Raw genomic sequence first — 15,965 nt, 5'->3', positions numbered from 1 at the left:
GCACGGGGGGGGGCTCCGTGTGCAGGCCGGAGGGGATCAGGCCCTCGGTGGCCCACAGGGACCCCCCAGCCCAGCAGGCCCGGCTGTGGGCCGCAGATCCCGCCGGCGCTTGGTGTTGACCAGGCCCACCAGGCTGCCAGCCCAGCCGCCTCCAGTGTGCTGGGGGTCCGGTCCCTCCCGCTCCCCGCAGGCAGGCAGGAATCGGGGCCAGTCCGTGTTTTGTGTCAAGTCCTTTTTATTCTGTTCCCACAGAAACACCTGGTGAGGGGGCAGCTTCTGGGAGGGAGTCACGACACAGCGGCGGGGCGGTACGGCACGGTACGGCACGGTACAGGGTCACTACGGGTGGCACAGAGCACAGCAGACACGCACACCGTCACAATGTTCAGAGGGAGCGCACCCGGCATCGCACTTCCCGCTGGAAAGGGCGCCCGGGGCTCAGCCATCCTCGGCACCTCGTCTTGACACCCCCCCCGTCCCGGCTGGCAGAATGCCACGATTGGGGCTGGGGGCCCGTCGGGGTGGGCTACGGGCCCCCGCTCCTGGTGGGCAGGGAGGCAAGGTGGCAGATACGCTCGGGCGGCAAGACGGGCCCCAGCGGGGGTCTCGGTCCCGTGTGCGATGTACACACTGTACATGTATTTACAGCGCGAGGAGCGGCGGGAGCCAGGGGCCCAGAGGAGGCGATGCACTTGTCATCAGCGGGAGAGGCGGCAGGTGGGCGCAGGGACGGGGCTCTCCTTCGTGGGGCTGCCCCTTGGGAGCACCCCGCTCCCCCCGTCCCACGGCCACCGGCCTCTCCCCCAGCCTTGGGCACTGGCAGAGCTCCCTGCCAGGGAGCTGCAACGGAGTGTGGGCTTCCCACGGCGACCGGGTCCTCGATAACGAGTGCATAAATCTGCTAAGAGCTTTCAGTACAGCGATGGACTGATGGAAAAGAAAAAAAGAAAAGTCCAGGCAAAGAACAGCAAGCACTGAAAGGCGGGTGGAACCGTGCAGAGAAGGAGCAAGCCATGCTCTACGACGGGACAGACGGTCACAGGCGCTAGGGCTGCCCTTTGGCAAAGTGGCCCTCCGTGGGTCGAACATGCCACGAATTCATACGCACGGGTGGTTGATAAAGAGTAGTTACCGGGTCGCTCGGCGGCAGGCGTTGTGATGAAACCCTTGGGCGCGACATTGAACGGATCAGCTATTCACAGGTCTTGTTCTGGAGTCGTGTTATTTCGTTGCATAGAACATCAGGCGGGCAAGCGGGCGGCTGCTGCCTGCCGCGGGGGGCACCGGGGGGGCTGCCGCCGGCGTGGGGAGGCGGCGGGGCGCGGGCGGCGGTCCACCGGCGAGCCCCCTCCTCAGGCTGCCTCCCCCCACCCTGGGGAACCCCCTCCTGGCGGGGCGAGCGGGCTTTGGCCGCCATGCCGGCCGTCCCCACGAAATGGCTTGAGAAGGACTTGGATTGCACAGTAAGAGGAAGGATACTGCCGGAGGCAAAGCTCTCCTGATCTTGTTCCACGGGATTTGTGCTCTTTTGTAGCCTCCTGCACTCTATTGCTTCTACAGACGACAGCCCGTGTGCTAACTCATCGCACAAAGCAAAGAGGGAAGAGGATTTGGTATAAAGTTGTAAAAAAAACCAACAAAAACAAAGCCCCAAACCAAAATAAAATGAACCCAGAGAAACTGAGAAAAAAGGACACCCCCCCAACGATGCCCCGTGTCCCCCCCCCCCGAGTGTGGATGAGGTATACACAGAAATCAAAGTGGGATGATTAAGGCTGTTCTTGAAAGAAAAGGGGTGCCCAGCGGCGGGCGCGCTGGCTGCATGGCGAGGGCGAGCGCGGCCCTTTCAATGCTTCCAATGGCTTGGGGGCAGTGCCGCGTGCCGGGACGGGCGCCCGGCCAGTGGCCGCATCGGCGACAGCCGGCCGCGCCGCCTGTCAGAGTCCTATGGCCTCTTATTTCGGTAGTGAAACAGTGTTAGGTCCTAGCTGAGGCGCTCCAGGGGCTCCCCGGCGGGGCCGGGAGCGGGACGCAGTGCGGGGGCAGACAGGGTCAGGAAGGAGGAGCGGCACCCGCGGCGCCCAGCCCTCGGCTCGCGGAGGGGGGAAAAACCTGTGAAGAGGCCAGAGCTGGGGTTCGGAGGGAGCAACTCTGCGTATAATCTTGAGAAAGGGCCGCGGCCCGTCACCTATGGGGCCTGACCCAATGGCACGGATCAGGCCCGTCCCCTCAGGGTGGCCGCGGGGGCAGAGGATGCATCCGCCCGTGCCCGGTGTTGGGGCTCGCCGCGTGCCGCACCGGAGCTGCTTGCCAGGCATGGGGGTGTCTGCCAGGCCCCCGTTTGGCTGCCGTTTGGTCCAGCATCCAGGGATCGCCCTGCTTTCAAAAGCTTGTGAGAGACAGACAGAGAGAGAGGCATTAGCCCGAGCGGCGACATCCCTGTAGAGGGGACCCTGCCGAGCGGCAGTGCCGGCCCGAGCAAACGGGCGGCGGCGAGCCAAGAGTTGCTGCCGGCGGAGCAGCTGCTGCCGCCCCCGCGCTGGACAAGCTCCCGGCGCAGAGATTGGGCCACCCAAGCCTTCCCCGCAAACCCAGGGTCGGCACCAGCACCCGCATGGCATCGGCCCACGCGGCGCTGCCGAGGCAGGGGAAAAAAGCCAAGACCCCACGCCTTGGCCTGGGGCCGGCGCTCAGGGATGAGGACGGGGACAAGTGGCCCAGCGGGAAGGGAATGGGGCTGCACCGTGTCCTTCCCACCATGGAAGCTGGAAGTGCGGCGGGGCAGGGCTCAGCAGGTGCCAGGGGACGCAGCGGTGCTGTGGGAGCCCCGGGGATGGCATGGCAGAGGGGACGGGTGTGATGGAGGGGACCGGTGTGTGGCTGTGTGCCGGACACTCACCGTTATACTCAGAGTCTGGAGCCGCGTGCTGAATTCTCTGGCTTCTTCATAGGTTTTTCCACTACAATGACTCAATCTCCACTCGCTTCCCAAACTCCTGCAGCAGGAGGGAGCGGGAGGGTGTCAGGCGCAGCCGGGGCAGGGACAGCCCACGGCACAGCACCCGGCACCGGCTGCACTCACCTTGTGCCGTTCTCTCACCAGAACGAAGTGAACTTCTTGCCAAAAGCCGACACCGCTGCGGGGAAGTGGGAGAGGCATCAGCATGGCGCAGCCAACCTGGTCCCCCACCTCCCCGGCCCCCAAACCGCTGCTTTTGCCCCAAACTGTGGCAGCACCGCATCCCGCCGGCTGCTCCCAGCCACCCCTGTGGCACCCAATCCCATCCGGGTGCAGAAGAGCATCACTGCTCCATTCCCGTCCCTGGGAGCAGCCCTCACCTTCAGTCAGTTTGCCTGCTTGTTCCGCTGCTCCCCCCGGCAGGATTTTGGAGAAAACGCTCTCTCCTTCCGCCCCCGGCTGCCCTGTTGCCGGGCCGGTGGGACCACGCGGCCCGGCTGCCCTCGGCCCGGCCTTGCTGTCTGCTGAGGGATGAACGAAGCCACCATTAGCAGGGGACAGGCCTGAACAGGGGGGCTCGGCTGAACCCCCGGGGTGCCAGGCAGCCGGCGCGGGGGACGACAGCACTGCGCCACTGGGCCCACTGACCTGCTCCTCCCAGGGGCTGTGCCACGGGCGCTCTCCCCGGCTGCTGTGGCACTTTCGCTGTGGGTTTGGATGCATCCGTCTGCTCCGCTTTTGGCTGGAATGGGGAAAAGAGCTCTCAGGGCTCGCCCTCCCGGCAGAGCATCTTCTGGGGGTGGCCGGGCTGGGAGGCAACACCAAAACCCCCAAACGCTGTGTGAAAATGGTCCCGTAGCCCCAAAAGTGGCAGGGAGGGATCCAGGGCACAGGGATGTCCCCTCCCAGGTCCCCTTGAGGGGACAGCTGCTCCTGCAGCACCCAGGGGCGACCGTGGTGGGCTCATGGGTGAGATACACCTTGCCCCATGGCTCCTGTCCCCAACCCTTCCCCTGTTAGCCCCTGGCCACGGCCAGCCGGGCGGGTCCTGGGCAGAGCCGTGGGGCAGGGAGGCAGCTGAGCCCGTACTTACCGCTGCCGCTGCGTGCCCACCCGGCTGCGCATGGAGCGTGGCCGGCACCTTCCCAGCTGCCTGGGCTGGTCCTGGCTGCTGCTGCGGTGGCCGGGACGATGGGGGTCCCTGTGTCCTGCCCCTGGCCTCAGGCTGCGCCGAGCCGGCTGGTTGGGCAGCCTGCCGCCCCGCCGCCTGCTGCCGTGCCGCCTGCTGCCCTGCCTGCTGCTGCCTGCCCGCCGGCTGCTGCGGGTGTGCGAGGGGCTCCGGCTTCGGCGCTGGGGCGGCCGGCCCGTGTGCCTGGGGGGTCTTCTGCGCCTTGGGGGTCTCGGCACCATGGTGGTGAGCAGCGGGGCGGGAGGACGGGGGGTACTCAGAAGAGCTGGGGCCATAGGATGCAGGCCCGCGGGACTCAGGCTGCTGCACCTTCTTGGAGGTGGCTGGTGGTCCGTGGCCACGGGGCTCGTGGCGGCTGGGATCCCGTGGGTGCTGCTTGGCAGAGCGGCGCGGGGGCTCGTCGCTGGCGTGCCGGGAGGTGCCGGTGTGGCGCCCGTACTCCCCGTGGTGCCGGTGCTCACGGTGCTGGGGGTAGTCGTCGTGCTGCCACGGGTCCTCGTCAGGGGGCTCGTCGTAGTCGTGGTAGGTGTGCTTAACTGAGGGTCTCTTCTGCGAGGAAGAGTGGCCACCGTAGTGCCTGACCCTCTCCGCCCGCGCCTCCCTGGGCTTATCAAACCAGTCTGTCTCCTCCTGACCCAAATGATAGGCTTCAGAAACCAAAAACAAACCACAGTCAATCTCTCGCTCGAGGCCGCCCGGGCAGAAGCCATGCAATGAGGCGGGAGAGGCAAGCAGCGGGCACGCGCGTGGGGGACAGCCCGCGTCGGTAGGGACAGGACACGGCACAGCACGGCACGGCGAGGCACCGCGCGGGACCGGCAAACACCGAACACCCGGGGCAGGGGGAGGAAGGCACGTGTCAAGCAAACTGAGGCGGTGAAAGTGTCTCTGCGTACGAGCGGACGGGCATGCCCCGGGGAAGTGCCATGCTCTGGGGTGGTCACCATGGGGAGCCGTTACCTTCGCTGTCTGAGACAACGCAATGGGCATCGTCCATGCCGTAGCCCTCCTCGTGCTTGTACGAGTGACTCCTTGGCACGTCTTTGATGTGCTCTTGCACATCAGGCAACGAGTGGCTGGAGCAGAACTGGGAGCAGGGGTCCCCTGCTGACTGGGGGCCAGGTCCCCCAGTGGCACGCGACCCCCCCACCGCCTTCCCCAGGGGGCTGACGGGGCTCTCCTCCTCCGAGGGCTGCGCACGGACGGGCGCCCGCCCGCGGCTCTGGCTCATGCCGAGGGACGAAGGCTTGGAGCTGCCTTTCTGGGAGCGTTCCATGCCCTCCCGTTCGTAGGACTTGCTCCGGCCACCCGACTCCCGGATGGAGGACTTTTCCACCCCGTAGCCGGAGGAGCGGGTTCTGCTGCCAGCAGAGTAGACCCTGTCATCCTCATCCACCAGATCCCGGCTTGAGACGCCATAGTACTTCTGCTGCTCGTAGACGTTCTTCTTCAGGCCATAGGTGATCTCCTCCTGCAGCTTCTTGGCCCTGGAGGCCACGTTGCTGCTGCCAACCGAGGTTGTCACCGCATAGGAGGCTAGGTCTGACTCCACGTCTTTGGCTTCTTCAATGGGGGAGAACTTGGAGATTTTCTGCTCCATGCCCTGCTTCCTGTGCTTGCTGCGCTTTGAGGAGATGACAGCGGGTGCCAGGTTCTTGGATGAATGCTTTGGCAGTGCTGCACCAGAGCCGTGCTTGTCAGCCCGCGAGGAGTGCCGGTAGTCACTGTCCCCGTAGTAGTAGGACGAGCTGGCAGAACTCCCCAACACCCTGCCATTGCTCTCCATGCCTCGGTGGTAGCTGTTTTTCCCTCGATGATCAGGGCCGTGGTGGTCATAGATATCCTCCTCAGATTCCTCCTCGGCTTTGGCGTAGCAGCAGGGCCGGCTGGAGCCCTCTGTGTCCACCAGCTCGCTCTTCTCTCTGCCATGGCGGCTGTCGGCACCCGTGCCCACTGGCTCCGCTTTCTGGCCCTCCACTGCCGGGCTCTCCTTGGTGAGCTCGCTGATGTCCTCGATCATCACGTAGTTACGGGGGATGTTCTGCTCCAGGCTGGTGTAGAGGGACTCAGAAGAGAAGCTGGCTGAGGGGCCCTGTGCCGCACCAGCTCTCTCGGCCGGCCGGGCCTCAGGCGCCTTGTACTGCTCATAGCCGCCACTTGCCGTCGTGACGCTGAAGGTGACGTCGGGGACGGCGGAGGAGCTGGTGGCTGCACTGATGACCTCGTAGTTGGTGGGGATCTTCTGCTCCAGGTCAGCCAGCGATGTCTGCCTTGGCTTCTGGTGCCCGCCGGCCACCTCCGCCAGGCTCTGGAAGAGGGCGGGCTGTGTTGCTGGCACGGCGGCCGCCCCAGCGAAGGCGCTCGGGGCTTGGTAGGGGTTTTGGGGTCGGAAGCCCGGCTGGCCTGGGGCTCCCAGCTCCGGGTACGTGGCGCCAGGGGCCGGGAAGGCGCTGGGCGAGGCGAAGGCGGGCAGCGGGGCTGCCGGCAAGCCTTCCTGCGAGGTGCTGGCCGTGGGGTACTGGGGGGGCTGCAGGCGCACCGGCGGGAAGGCGGCGGGGGTCTGTGGGGCAGGGTAGGGGTAGGCGCCATAGGAGGCAGCGGTGGCGGTGAAGTCGGGGTACTGCCCGGCAGGCATGGGGCGCAGGCTGGCGCCATCGTAGGTGGCGAGGCGCAGGCTGTGCAGCTCGCTGTCGGACAGGTAGTCGCGACGGTCCCCGGGGCAGCGCAGGTAGGGGTGGTCTCGCCCTCCCCCCCGCTCCTTCAGCAGCGACTCTTTGCGCTGGGTGATGCCCAGCTCCAGGTACTTCAGCTTGGCGTCGATCTCCTTCTCCTCCTCGTCCAGCTCTGCCTGCTTCTTCCGCAGCTTGGTGGCCTCGTGCTCCACCAGCTTCAGGTCGCGGTCCAGCTCCTTCAGCAGGCTGGCCTTGGTGACTGGTGCGGTAGCCTTGGGGCCCAGGCTACTCAGGTAGAGCTGGGGGGTGGCCGGACTGGCTAGGGGGACATGGGGCTCCTCGGGCGGTGGGCTGGGCAGCGTCCGCTTCACCTTGCGCGCCAGTGGGCTCGACTGCAGCCCCCCCACCTGCAAAGCCAAGGGACACCTAGTCAGAGGTGCCGGCGGGTGGCCCCCCGTGTCCCCCTGCCCCAAGCATCACAGATCTCCTCCCGTGCCCCGGGGTCGCAGCGAGGTGGCCCACTGTGCACGTGTCCCCCCACGCACCGAGGAAGCAGCATTTATGTAAAAGCGCAATAAATAGGATGGAAGTAACAGGCAGGGCGCTTTCTGTGAGTAATTACCGGGGGTGGCAGCCAGCCAAGCGCTGGGCCGGCCGCGTGCGCGCCGCCGCCTGTCCCAAAAACTGCTTTCCGTCCTCGGGCGCTTGGCAGCGGGGCTCAGGGGAATGACCTGAGGCTGCTGCTGCCCTGGGAATTGCCCCAGGGCTCTTGGCAGCCCAAGGCAACTTTGCGGTGTGGGGGCAAAGGTGGCAGCGAGAACTGCTGCAACCCAAAATGGAGCCGTGCATGGCGGCTGCTCCTTGGGAGAGGAGGGGGACCCAGCTGGGGCAGGGGACAGCCCTGATCCTGCCACCCAGCAGCAGCTCTCATCCCATAATGGGCTCGTGCAGCCGGTGGAGCTCCAGGGCGTCCCTTTGGCTGCTGGCTTTGGTGCAGGTGTCTGTGCCCACCGGCTGCCATCAGGTGCTGCAGCCTTTTAAAATATTAATTGCCGCAGCACTCATGAAACCGAAATGTCCTGAGATACCTCCTGGGACCGTTCCCCGAGGGAAAGGTTTTTCCCCGCGCTGACCTACCTGGCTGCTGGGGAGCAGTGGGTGCTGGTAGAGGGAGAACCTGTCCTTGCCGGCCTCCTCGGCAGTGGGGCTGATGGGCTTGGGGTCGGAGAGGGAGCGCTGCATGGTCTTGATGGGACGCGGCAGCGTTTGTTGGCGCTGGGCCGAGTCGGCGGTGAAGTGCTTCTGCGGGGGGACGTGAGCCTTGTTCAGCCGCTCGCTGGTGGCAAAGGAGGACTCCAGGAGGCGATGTGGGGACAGGGGGGAGACAGGCGAGTAGAGGACCTGGGGAGAGCGGGGTGGCTGGCGGGTCACCAGCTGGGAGAGGGACTCGGCCGGCAGATGGGACTGGTAACCGATTTCCAGGGGATCTGGCTTCTTCTTCTCGAACTTGCCCAGGGTCTGCTGCCGGACAGCATGGGGGTCCAGGGGGCCCGTGCTCACCATCTGAATGTTGGTGGAATAGGGTGGGATGGTGGTGGGCACCGTCAGCTGGGGGACCACGACACCAGGCTGGGGGGCTGGCTCTGGCTCCGTCTGGCAGGCCAGGCTCTCGCCCCGCTGCGTCTTCTCTGGGGCCGAGATGTACTTGACAATCTCCACCCGGGGGTCGTGGGTGGTGATGTGGATGGAGGGGGAGACGCGGAGGAGCTGGTCGGGCTCCGTCTGCACTGAGCAGTCGCTGATGGTCTGGATGCCCACGCTGGCCGTGCCGCGGGTTGTCCCCTCCGGTTTGCCCTCGGCGCCGGCCTCAGCGTGCCGCGAGGGCCGGGAGCGCCGGCGGCGCACGGGCTGCTCCCACTCTCCACTGTCCTCCTCGTCTGTCTGCACGCTGCAGTCGGCGCTGCGCCGCGTCCGCCGCCGCCGCGACAGCAGGTACCGCTCCTCGCCGTCCTCCTCGTCTGTCTGCACGCTGCTGTCCGCCGTCTTCCTCGCTGCGAAGGCCTCCCGTGCCCCCTCCTTCTCGTAGGCGTCCCGCAGCCGCGGCATCGAGTTCCTCTTCTTGATGCCCCGGCCAGGCTCCCAGGGCTCCTCGGCTTGCAGCGACATGTCCGAGGCTGAGCTGCTGAGCGGCCGCTGTGGCGTGGGGTAGCGGGGGCCTGCGGGACCCTCCGGTTGCACCTGGCCTGGCGGTGGCCATGCCTGCCCGTTGTGTGGCGGGCCCCGCGGCACCTCAACGGGCCCCTCGGGCAGACGGGCGGCAGGCTCGGGGAAGGCGGTCTTCTGCCGCTTCTGCTCCTCCAGCTGCTGCTGCAGCTGGTGCTGGAGCTGGTGGATGTGCTCGAGCTGGAGGCGCTGCTGGGCGAGCTGCTCCCGCTGCAGCGCCAGCTGCGCGTGCCGCTCCTCCTGCTGCTGCTGCAGCACCTGCTGCTTGATGCACTGCAGCTCCTGCAGCTCCCGCTGCACCAGCAGCTGCTCCTTCTCCCGGTGCCGCTGCAGCTCTGCGCGCTCCCGCTCCAGCTCCTCCTGCAGCCGCAGCTGCCGCAGCTTCTCCAGCTCCACGCGCTCCCGCTCCAGCTGCAGCACGTGCTCCTGCTGCTTGCGCTGCCGCTCCTCCTCCCGCTCCCGCTCCTCCCGCTGAGCCCCATCCGGTGGTGGCTTGGGCGCTGCGGCCGCCTGCCCGCTCTCCTTGCCGGCTGCCGGTGCCACCGGACCCTCAGCACGGGGAGCAGTTGGCGGCGGCTCTGCTCTCTGCAAGCCACTGGCGGGTGCAGTGGGGACTTTGGGCGCAGGGCCAGTGCCCACCGGTGCTGCTGCTGCCGTGCTGACGGGCTTGCCCAGGTAGACAGGCGTCTCCATCATCGAGGCTGCCGGGGCTGGCCGGACAGGGGCCGGGTAGCGGTAGAGGCCCTGTGCTGCCAGCGGGACGCGGGGAGTGACTACCGGCAGCCTGGCCAGGCTGGCCAGCGGGACCGCCGCCACGCCGCCTGGGCCGTAGGGTCTGTACAGCCCGCGCAGCATGGGCCGCAGCACCGAGGCCGGCTGGGTGGTGATGGGCAGCGTGGAGGCGATGGGCGTGTTGATGGTGGAGTAGATCATGCCGTCGGCGGCTCGCACGGTGGCGGTGGAAGGGAACATCTGCCGGACGGCGCTCAGGCGGACGCCGGGGACGTTGTACTGCGCCAGGCTGCCGAAGCCCTGCCGCGCCTCGGGGAAGGTGGGGTTGTACATCCCGCCGGGTTTGGGGGGTGCGGGGCCCTGCTGCTGAGCTGCCAGCCCCCCTGTGCCCCCTGGTCCAGCCCCGGGGCCGTAGGGCAGCAGGTCGGGGCCGTTGGCATGCCGGCCCCCATACTGGTCCATGGAGTTGAGAGCGGCACACATGCGGCTGATCTCACGCGCCGTGGTGGCACTGTAGTGGGCCAGGCTGGACTCCTGGAAGCTGGCCAGGTCCCCCCGGGGCGAGAAGCGATAGTCGGAGTAGATGTTGGAGGCTGAGCTGTACCTCCGCATGGGGAGCGGGTGGCCCAGCATCTCCGTTGGCTGGCGGAGGTCAGAGAAGGAGCCGTACTGCAGCCCCTGGCCCAGGTAGCCCCCCTCGGCGAAGCCCACGCTGAAGGAGTGCTTCATAGTGCTGAGGTCCACGGCGGCGTCGCCTGCCGGGGAGGGGAAGGGCTGATCCCCCTTCGTGGGGTAGTAGCTCATTCCGATTTCAGAGAGGTTCGTGTCCGACATGGAGGAGTAGAGGCGGCCAAAAGTGCCGGTGGGGTAAAACTTCTGCTCCTCATATAGCGCGGGCGCCGGGGCCGGCTGCTCCCGGTAGGGGAAGGTCTCCGGCAGCTCCGTCTCTCTGCTGCCATAGAGGGGTCCGCTGGCTTTCCGTCCAGGTGCCGCCACCTCCCCAGCTTTCTTCTCCGGCATCTTGGAAGTGGGGTTGAAAGCGCCAGTGCAGCTGCCACCAAAGGGGAACTTGTAGACCACGTCGCAGCAGGCCACCTGGCTCTCCGGCTTCACGCCTGTGAGATCCAGCACGTTGGCTGGAGGCTCCTCCTTCAGCACTTTGGTCACTGGGCCAGTGGCTGCCTCCTCCATCTGCACCATCATCACCTGCGACTTCTTGCCACCCAAGGCAAGGAGAGGGCTCTGGCTCTTCAGCTCCACTGGCACTGCCCGATACAGCTCCGAGCCTGGCTCCGGTGGGAAGGGCTGCTGTAGGCCGCCGACGTTCTGTGCCCCGCCGGTCTGTGTGATGAGCATGTCCTTCTTCACCATCTGGCCTGGCATGCCGTACCTCGCAAACTTGGTCTGGGGTGGAGCAGTGGGCTCAGGCTTGCCCCCGGCTGCCGCGCTGGGTCTGACAGCAGCCGTCTGTACGCCCTGCTCCACCTGCTTCACCTGTGCCAAGCATACCGGGCTCCCAGTCCCCTGTCCGAAGTCCACCCGGCTCTGGAAAGGGTCTCCGTAGACCACAGGCTGCTTGGGCTGCGAAAGGATCATGGGGGAAGCGATGGCCAGGCCAGCGGTGCTGGCTGCCGCGATGATGGCGTGGGGCTGCTCCTGGGCGTTGAGGTTGATGATCAGGGGCTGGATGGCTGTGGACTGACGGCTCGGGATGTGGTCCAAGGTCAGGCAGTACTTCCTGGCCTCGGTGGCCAAGGAGGTGAGATCCATGCCTTGGTCTGTTATGATGATGGGGGCAGACTTCAGCGCGGTCCGTAAGTCCACGGCGTTAGTGCTTGGTGCCTTGGGCCCCGGCTCGACCCGGGATGTGCCGGGGATGGAGGAAATGCGGCAGAGGGAGATGTTTTCCGCAGGGAGCGCTCCCCAGCCGTACAGCCCTGTGATGCCATCAGCAGCTGAAGTCACAGCAGGTGCCTTCGGGGCGTGCTCCTTCACCGGCTGTGCCCTGACATAGGCACCCGGTGGCTGCTCCGGCTCCGGTGCCTGGCTGTAGCCATGTGCCGGCAGCTGCCGGCTTGGCCTGGTGGGGGACGAGGTGGGGGACGTCAAGGCGCCGGAGCCAGGCGGCTTGGTTTGGCTGGCTGCGTCGGTCGCCAGCGTGATCAGCATGAAGGGGGAGTCCTGCGAGGAGGACTGCCGGGTCAGGCGCGGCGAGCCCGCCCGGTGTGGTGTCTGCGTCCCCTGTGCCACCATGGGGGAAGAGGTGGCAGGTCCAGCAGTGGTGGCAGTGGGACCCTCGTAGGGGAGGAGGGGGCTCTGTGTCTGCGTGGAAAACTCTGCTGTGGCCTTTGCGGTGCGGGTGGGACTCTGCGTGGGGGAGGTGGGCGAGAGCGGAGGGCTGGAGCTCTTGAAGAAGGGGTACGCCTTGGGCGGCGAGGGCTTGCTGTCGCTTGTGGCTGGGAGCTTCTCCCTGGCTGTCTGTACGCTGATCTCCACCACCGCCTTGCTTCTGCTGGTGTCCTCTGTCTGTGAGCCGTAGCTGACGGTGCTCTTCGCCAGACTGTAGCTTCTGCCAGCTATGGATGGGGCCTCCGGAGCTGGGGAGCTGTAGCTGCGGGGAGCAACCCCGGGGCCACTTGACGCTGTCGTCACCGTGCTGGCACCTTTGCTGTAGGCGTAAGTAGTGGCAGCAGCCTTGGACACTGGGCTGGGCACTGCCGGAGCACTCTGGAGCTTGGCTAGGTCTTGCCCCTCTTTTGCAAAATGCTGGGTGACCCGGACGTCAGGAATGGCCTTTCCTGTGCTGCCATCGGAGGTGGCAAAGGAGACGGGAGCGGAGAGTTGTGTGGGGCTGGTGCCAGGGGTGAGCGGACCGCCGTTCTGCTTCATCAGGTCGGCGTAGGCGCTCTCGGCGTTGAGGAAGTGCTTCTCCGGGTATGCCTCCTCCTGCCCCTTCGCCTTCTCTCCCTGCTCGAGGGCCAGGTCGAAGGAGGAGGACTGGTGCATCCTGGAGATGCTCTGGGAGGTCTGCAGGATCTCCTCGTACACCGCTCCCGCCTTCGGCAGGGTGCTTGGATACCCGGGCTGGGAGGGGCGCGCTGGGCCGCCGTCGTACTGGTACTCCTCGGCATACTGGTACTCGAAGCCGTTCTGGCCCTCGGTGCCATGGTAGCCAACCTGCTGGTAGGTGCTGCTGTAAGAGACGGCCGGCTGGGCTTGCTGGACCTGCTGTTTCTGCATCATCTCTGCCTTCCTCATCATCTCCTCATAGGCTTCCTCAGCACTCTTGAGGGGCTTGCTGGCGGGCTGGCTGGGGCCGGTCTCCCCCTTCTCCGTCGGGGAGTACAGCGACATGAAGGTGGGCAGGTTGTACTCACTGCCCGACTTGTACAGCTTGGAGGCCACAGCGTCGAAGCTTTCGGCCTCGGAGTCGATGGAGGGCGAGTACTCGGAGCAGGAGGAGCGGTGCAGCTCCTCCATCTCTGCCGCCTGCCGCAGCTCCTCGGTGGGGGAGGCGTCCTCGATGGGGGAGAGGTTGCTGGGGGGAGTTTTGGAGCGCTCCCTCCTCCGCTGGGCCCTCAGCTCCTCCTTGTCGCGCTTGGTCTTGCGCGCCGTGCTCCGGATGCGCTGCTGCTCCACCTCCCGCATCTTCTCCTGCTCCCGCAGCAGCTCCTCTTCCTCCCGCAGCTCCTCCTCCTCGGACGAGTCCTCGATGGTGGGCAGCAAGGGGCCGTGCGAGCGGTGGCGAGCCTTCCTCTGCTGCTTCACCTCCTCCAGCCGCTGCCGGCGGCTGGGGCTGCTGTCACTGTCCTCCTCCAGGGAGGAGATGGAGGTGGGTGAGGTGCCCGAGGTGTAGCTGGGCGTCGTGGCCGGCAGGGTGGAGGAGTACTCACCCCGGGAGCGCTCCTCGGGGGAGCCCGTCAGGCTCTCCATCTCCAGCTCGGGCTCCCGGTCCAGGCTGGTGTCTGCCTCCTGCCCCATCTCCATCTCCCGCCCGTAGCCGGTCGTGCTGTTCAGCTCAATGGTTTTGAAACGACGCAGCCCCCCCTGGGCTGTGCTCAAGTCGTCGCCCTCCGCTGCCTCCAGTTCTTTCCTTTCCTCCTTGTACAGGCTGCCGGGGCCGTGCGGCAAGCGCCGCTTGGCCGATGCCGGCTCTTTGCCCTTCTCCACCTCAGCCTTCTGCCCGGCTTTGGGGATGCTATATTTGGTGCGCCTGTAGCCTTCCTCGTCCTCCTCCTCCTCCTCGAGGTTGTCCTCCTCCGCGCTCATCTCCATGATCTGCCTCCGCATGAACTCCTCATCGCTCACCTCTGCCTCCTGGCCCTTGGGCCGGGGGGGCACCGGGGAGAAGCCCCCCTCGCTGCTGTCCTCCACGTAGTCGTGCCGCAGCTTGCTGCCGAACTCATCCGAGGACTCCGCGCTCTCCCGCCGCTCCCGCTGGTTCTCCCACTCCAGTGAGTCCTCATCCTCCTCCAGGATGTCCTCCAGCTCCTCGTCCGAGTCAAAGGCCTCGGGGGTGATGGAGAGGTACCGTGGCCGCTGCCGCTGCCGCTGCTCCTCCCGTGGCTCTGGGCAGCTCTTGCCGCGTTCGGTGGGCTCTGGTGGGGTGCCCCGGCCTTCCAGGAGGGGCCGCATGCTGCTCTCCAGCTTGGTGAGCTCGGAGGGGCTGGGGGGGCTCTGCCCAGCCAGCCCGGTGCCGCTCAGCTTCTCCTCCTCCTGCTGCACCAGGCCGGTGATCTCGCTCTGCGAGCTGGAGATGCCGTCGGAGGAGTAGCCGGTGTCGCTCAGGCTCTGGGGGCTGCGGGACAGGTCCGGGGGGTAAGGCTTGCTCCCATCCTGTGGGCGAGGGATAGCACAGCGTCAGCCACGGGCAGCTCTGGAGCTGCTCTCCCTTCTTCCACGCAAATCCTCCCCGGGGGAGCATGCAGAAGGTCTGGGCAGCGCTGGGAGCAAGCCCGGCACGAAGGCTGGGGGATGCCCTGTGTCCCCCCCCTCAAAAAAGGCAGGTGACTGGGCGTGCTGCAAGCAGGGGATGGCACAGCAAATGTCCCCTGGGGGCGTGGGCATTGTGGGACTCATAAATACGTTTAAAAAACCAGGCCCCGTCAGTGTTATCTCTCCCGATAACCAACAGGAGAAGGCTGTCTAATGGCAGCATGGATTTTTTAGTAGCCACTACAGAGGGCCAGTGGTGGCAGAGCCCCAGCCCTAAGCCTCGGGGTACCAACGGCCGTGTGCCCTTCCCTGAGGAAGGGGTGCGACGGCAGAGCCGCCTGCCGCCCTCCCCTGCCTGCACCGGGAGAAGCCCAAGCACCGGGAATTGCGGGGGGTGTCTGGGGTGGGGGCAGCCCTCGCACCCTGGTGCCCGGCCAGGCTGGCGCGGTGGCACCGAGAGGACAGGAGCTTTGCCAGCAGCCCCTGTGGGGCATGGCCGCCTTTTAATGAACTTTAATTTCCCTGACTGACAGCCATGCAAAGCAGCCTTCAGAAGCAGGGCGGCACCCAGCACCCTCATTAGACGCCAGCAGAAATAAACAGGCCCTTTTAACTGACGTTACAATTAGGCAGCATTGGGGCAAACCATGGGGAAAGCGCCATAACGCTTGGCCCTGGTGCTACTGGCAGGGCTCATCACCCCCACGGAGGCACCGTGGACCTTATCTGATTTCCGAAGTGCCAGCAGACAGGGATGCCAGGATGCAGTTGTCCCCTCCCAGCCGATGGGGACCTCCCGCTGCGTCCCCTCCCCGCAGCGGGGCTGTGCTGGCTGCATTGGGATGGGTGCTCTTGGGGGAGAACCATCCCGACGCAGCCAAGCTTTTCCCCCAAAATGTACTGAATTTTAAAAAAGGTGGGACTGTGAGCTTGAAAAATGCTCACTGCTGCAGCATGCGATGTTGTGCAGTGAGTTTTCCATTTAATGACAAACTCAACTGCCCTTATATTATTTTAAAACGGATCCAAAGGGCAAAGCCAACCTGAACTATTGCGTTATGCCCAAATGGATGCAACTGTAATAAAGAGGAGGCAAATACCAGGACACTGCTATAGAGCCTGCGAAATTCCTAAGCGGTTTGGAAACGCTGAGACAGCGCTGTTTTGAGCTCACTGTTTCCCAAAAGGCCATTTCTTGAGGCAAACGGCCTTGACGACACTCGGAATAACCGCCTAGTTTCTGAGCACGGCCACC

General features: G+C 65.8%; 1 protein-coding gene across 4 annotated transcripts in view; it reads right to left on the bottom strand.

Moving 5' to 3' along the window:
* Nucleotides 1–217: 217 nt before the first annotated feature.
* The window catches only part of BSN (bassoon presynaptic cytomatrix protein), a 104,074-nt gene continuing 88,326 nt past the window's right edge, over nucleotides 218–15,965 (bottom strand). For 3 of the 4 annotated variants that reach the window (XM_074602673.1, XM_074602675.1, XM_074602676.1), the window contains 8 exons: nucleotides 7,958–14,611; nucleotides 5,109–7,227; nucleotides 4,053–4,795; nucleotides 3,608–3,701; nucleotides 3,340–3,483; nucleotides 3,083–3,137; nucleotides 2,900–2,996; nucleotides 218–2,389 (listed from right to left, as the gene is read on the bottom strand). In XM_074602673.1, coding sequence (XP_074458774.1) covers nucleotides 3,097–3,137; nucleotides 3,340–3,483; nucleotides 3,608–3,701; nucleotides 4,053–4,795; nucleotides 5,109–7,227; nucleotides 7,958–14,611 — 9,795 coding nt within the window. In that variant the 3' untranslated portion in view covers nucleotides 218–2,389; nucleotides 2,900–2,996; nucleotides 3,083–3,096. The remainder of the gene's footprint in view (nucleotides 2,390–2,899; nucleotides 2,997–3,082; nucleotides 3,138–3,339; nucleotides 3,484–3,607; nucleotides 3,702–4,052; nucleotides 4,796–5,108; nucleotides 7,228–7,957; nucleotides 14,612–15,965) is intronic. The other variant, XM_074602674.1, reaches the window with a different exon arrangement.

Source organism: Larus michahellis, chromosome 10 (genome assembly GCF_964199755.1).
Source record: "Larus michahellis chromosome 10, bLarMic1.1, whole genome shotgun sequence".
Lineage (NCBI taxonomy): Eukaryota > Metazoa > Chordata > Aves > Charadriiformes > Laridae > Larus > Larus michahellis.
Note: the sequence above shows the minus strand (reverse complement) of the source record. Positions and strands in the feature narration are given on the sequence as shown.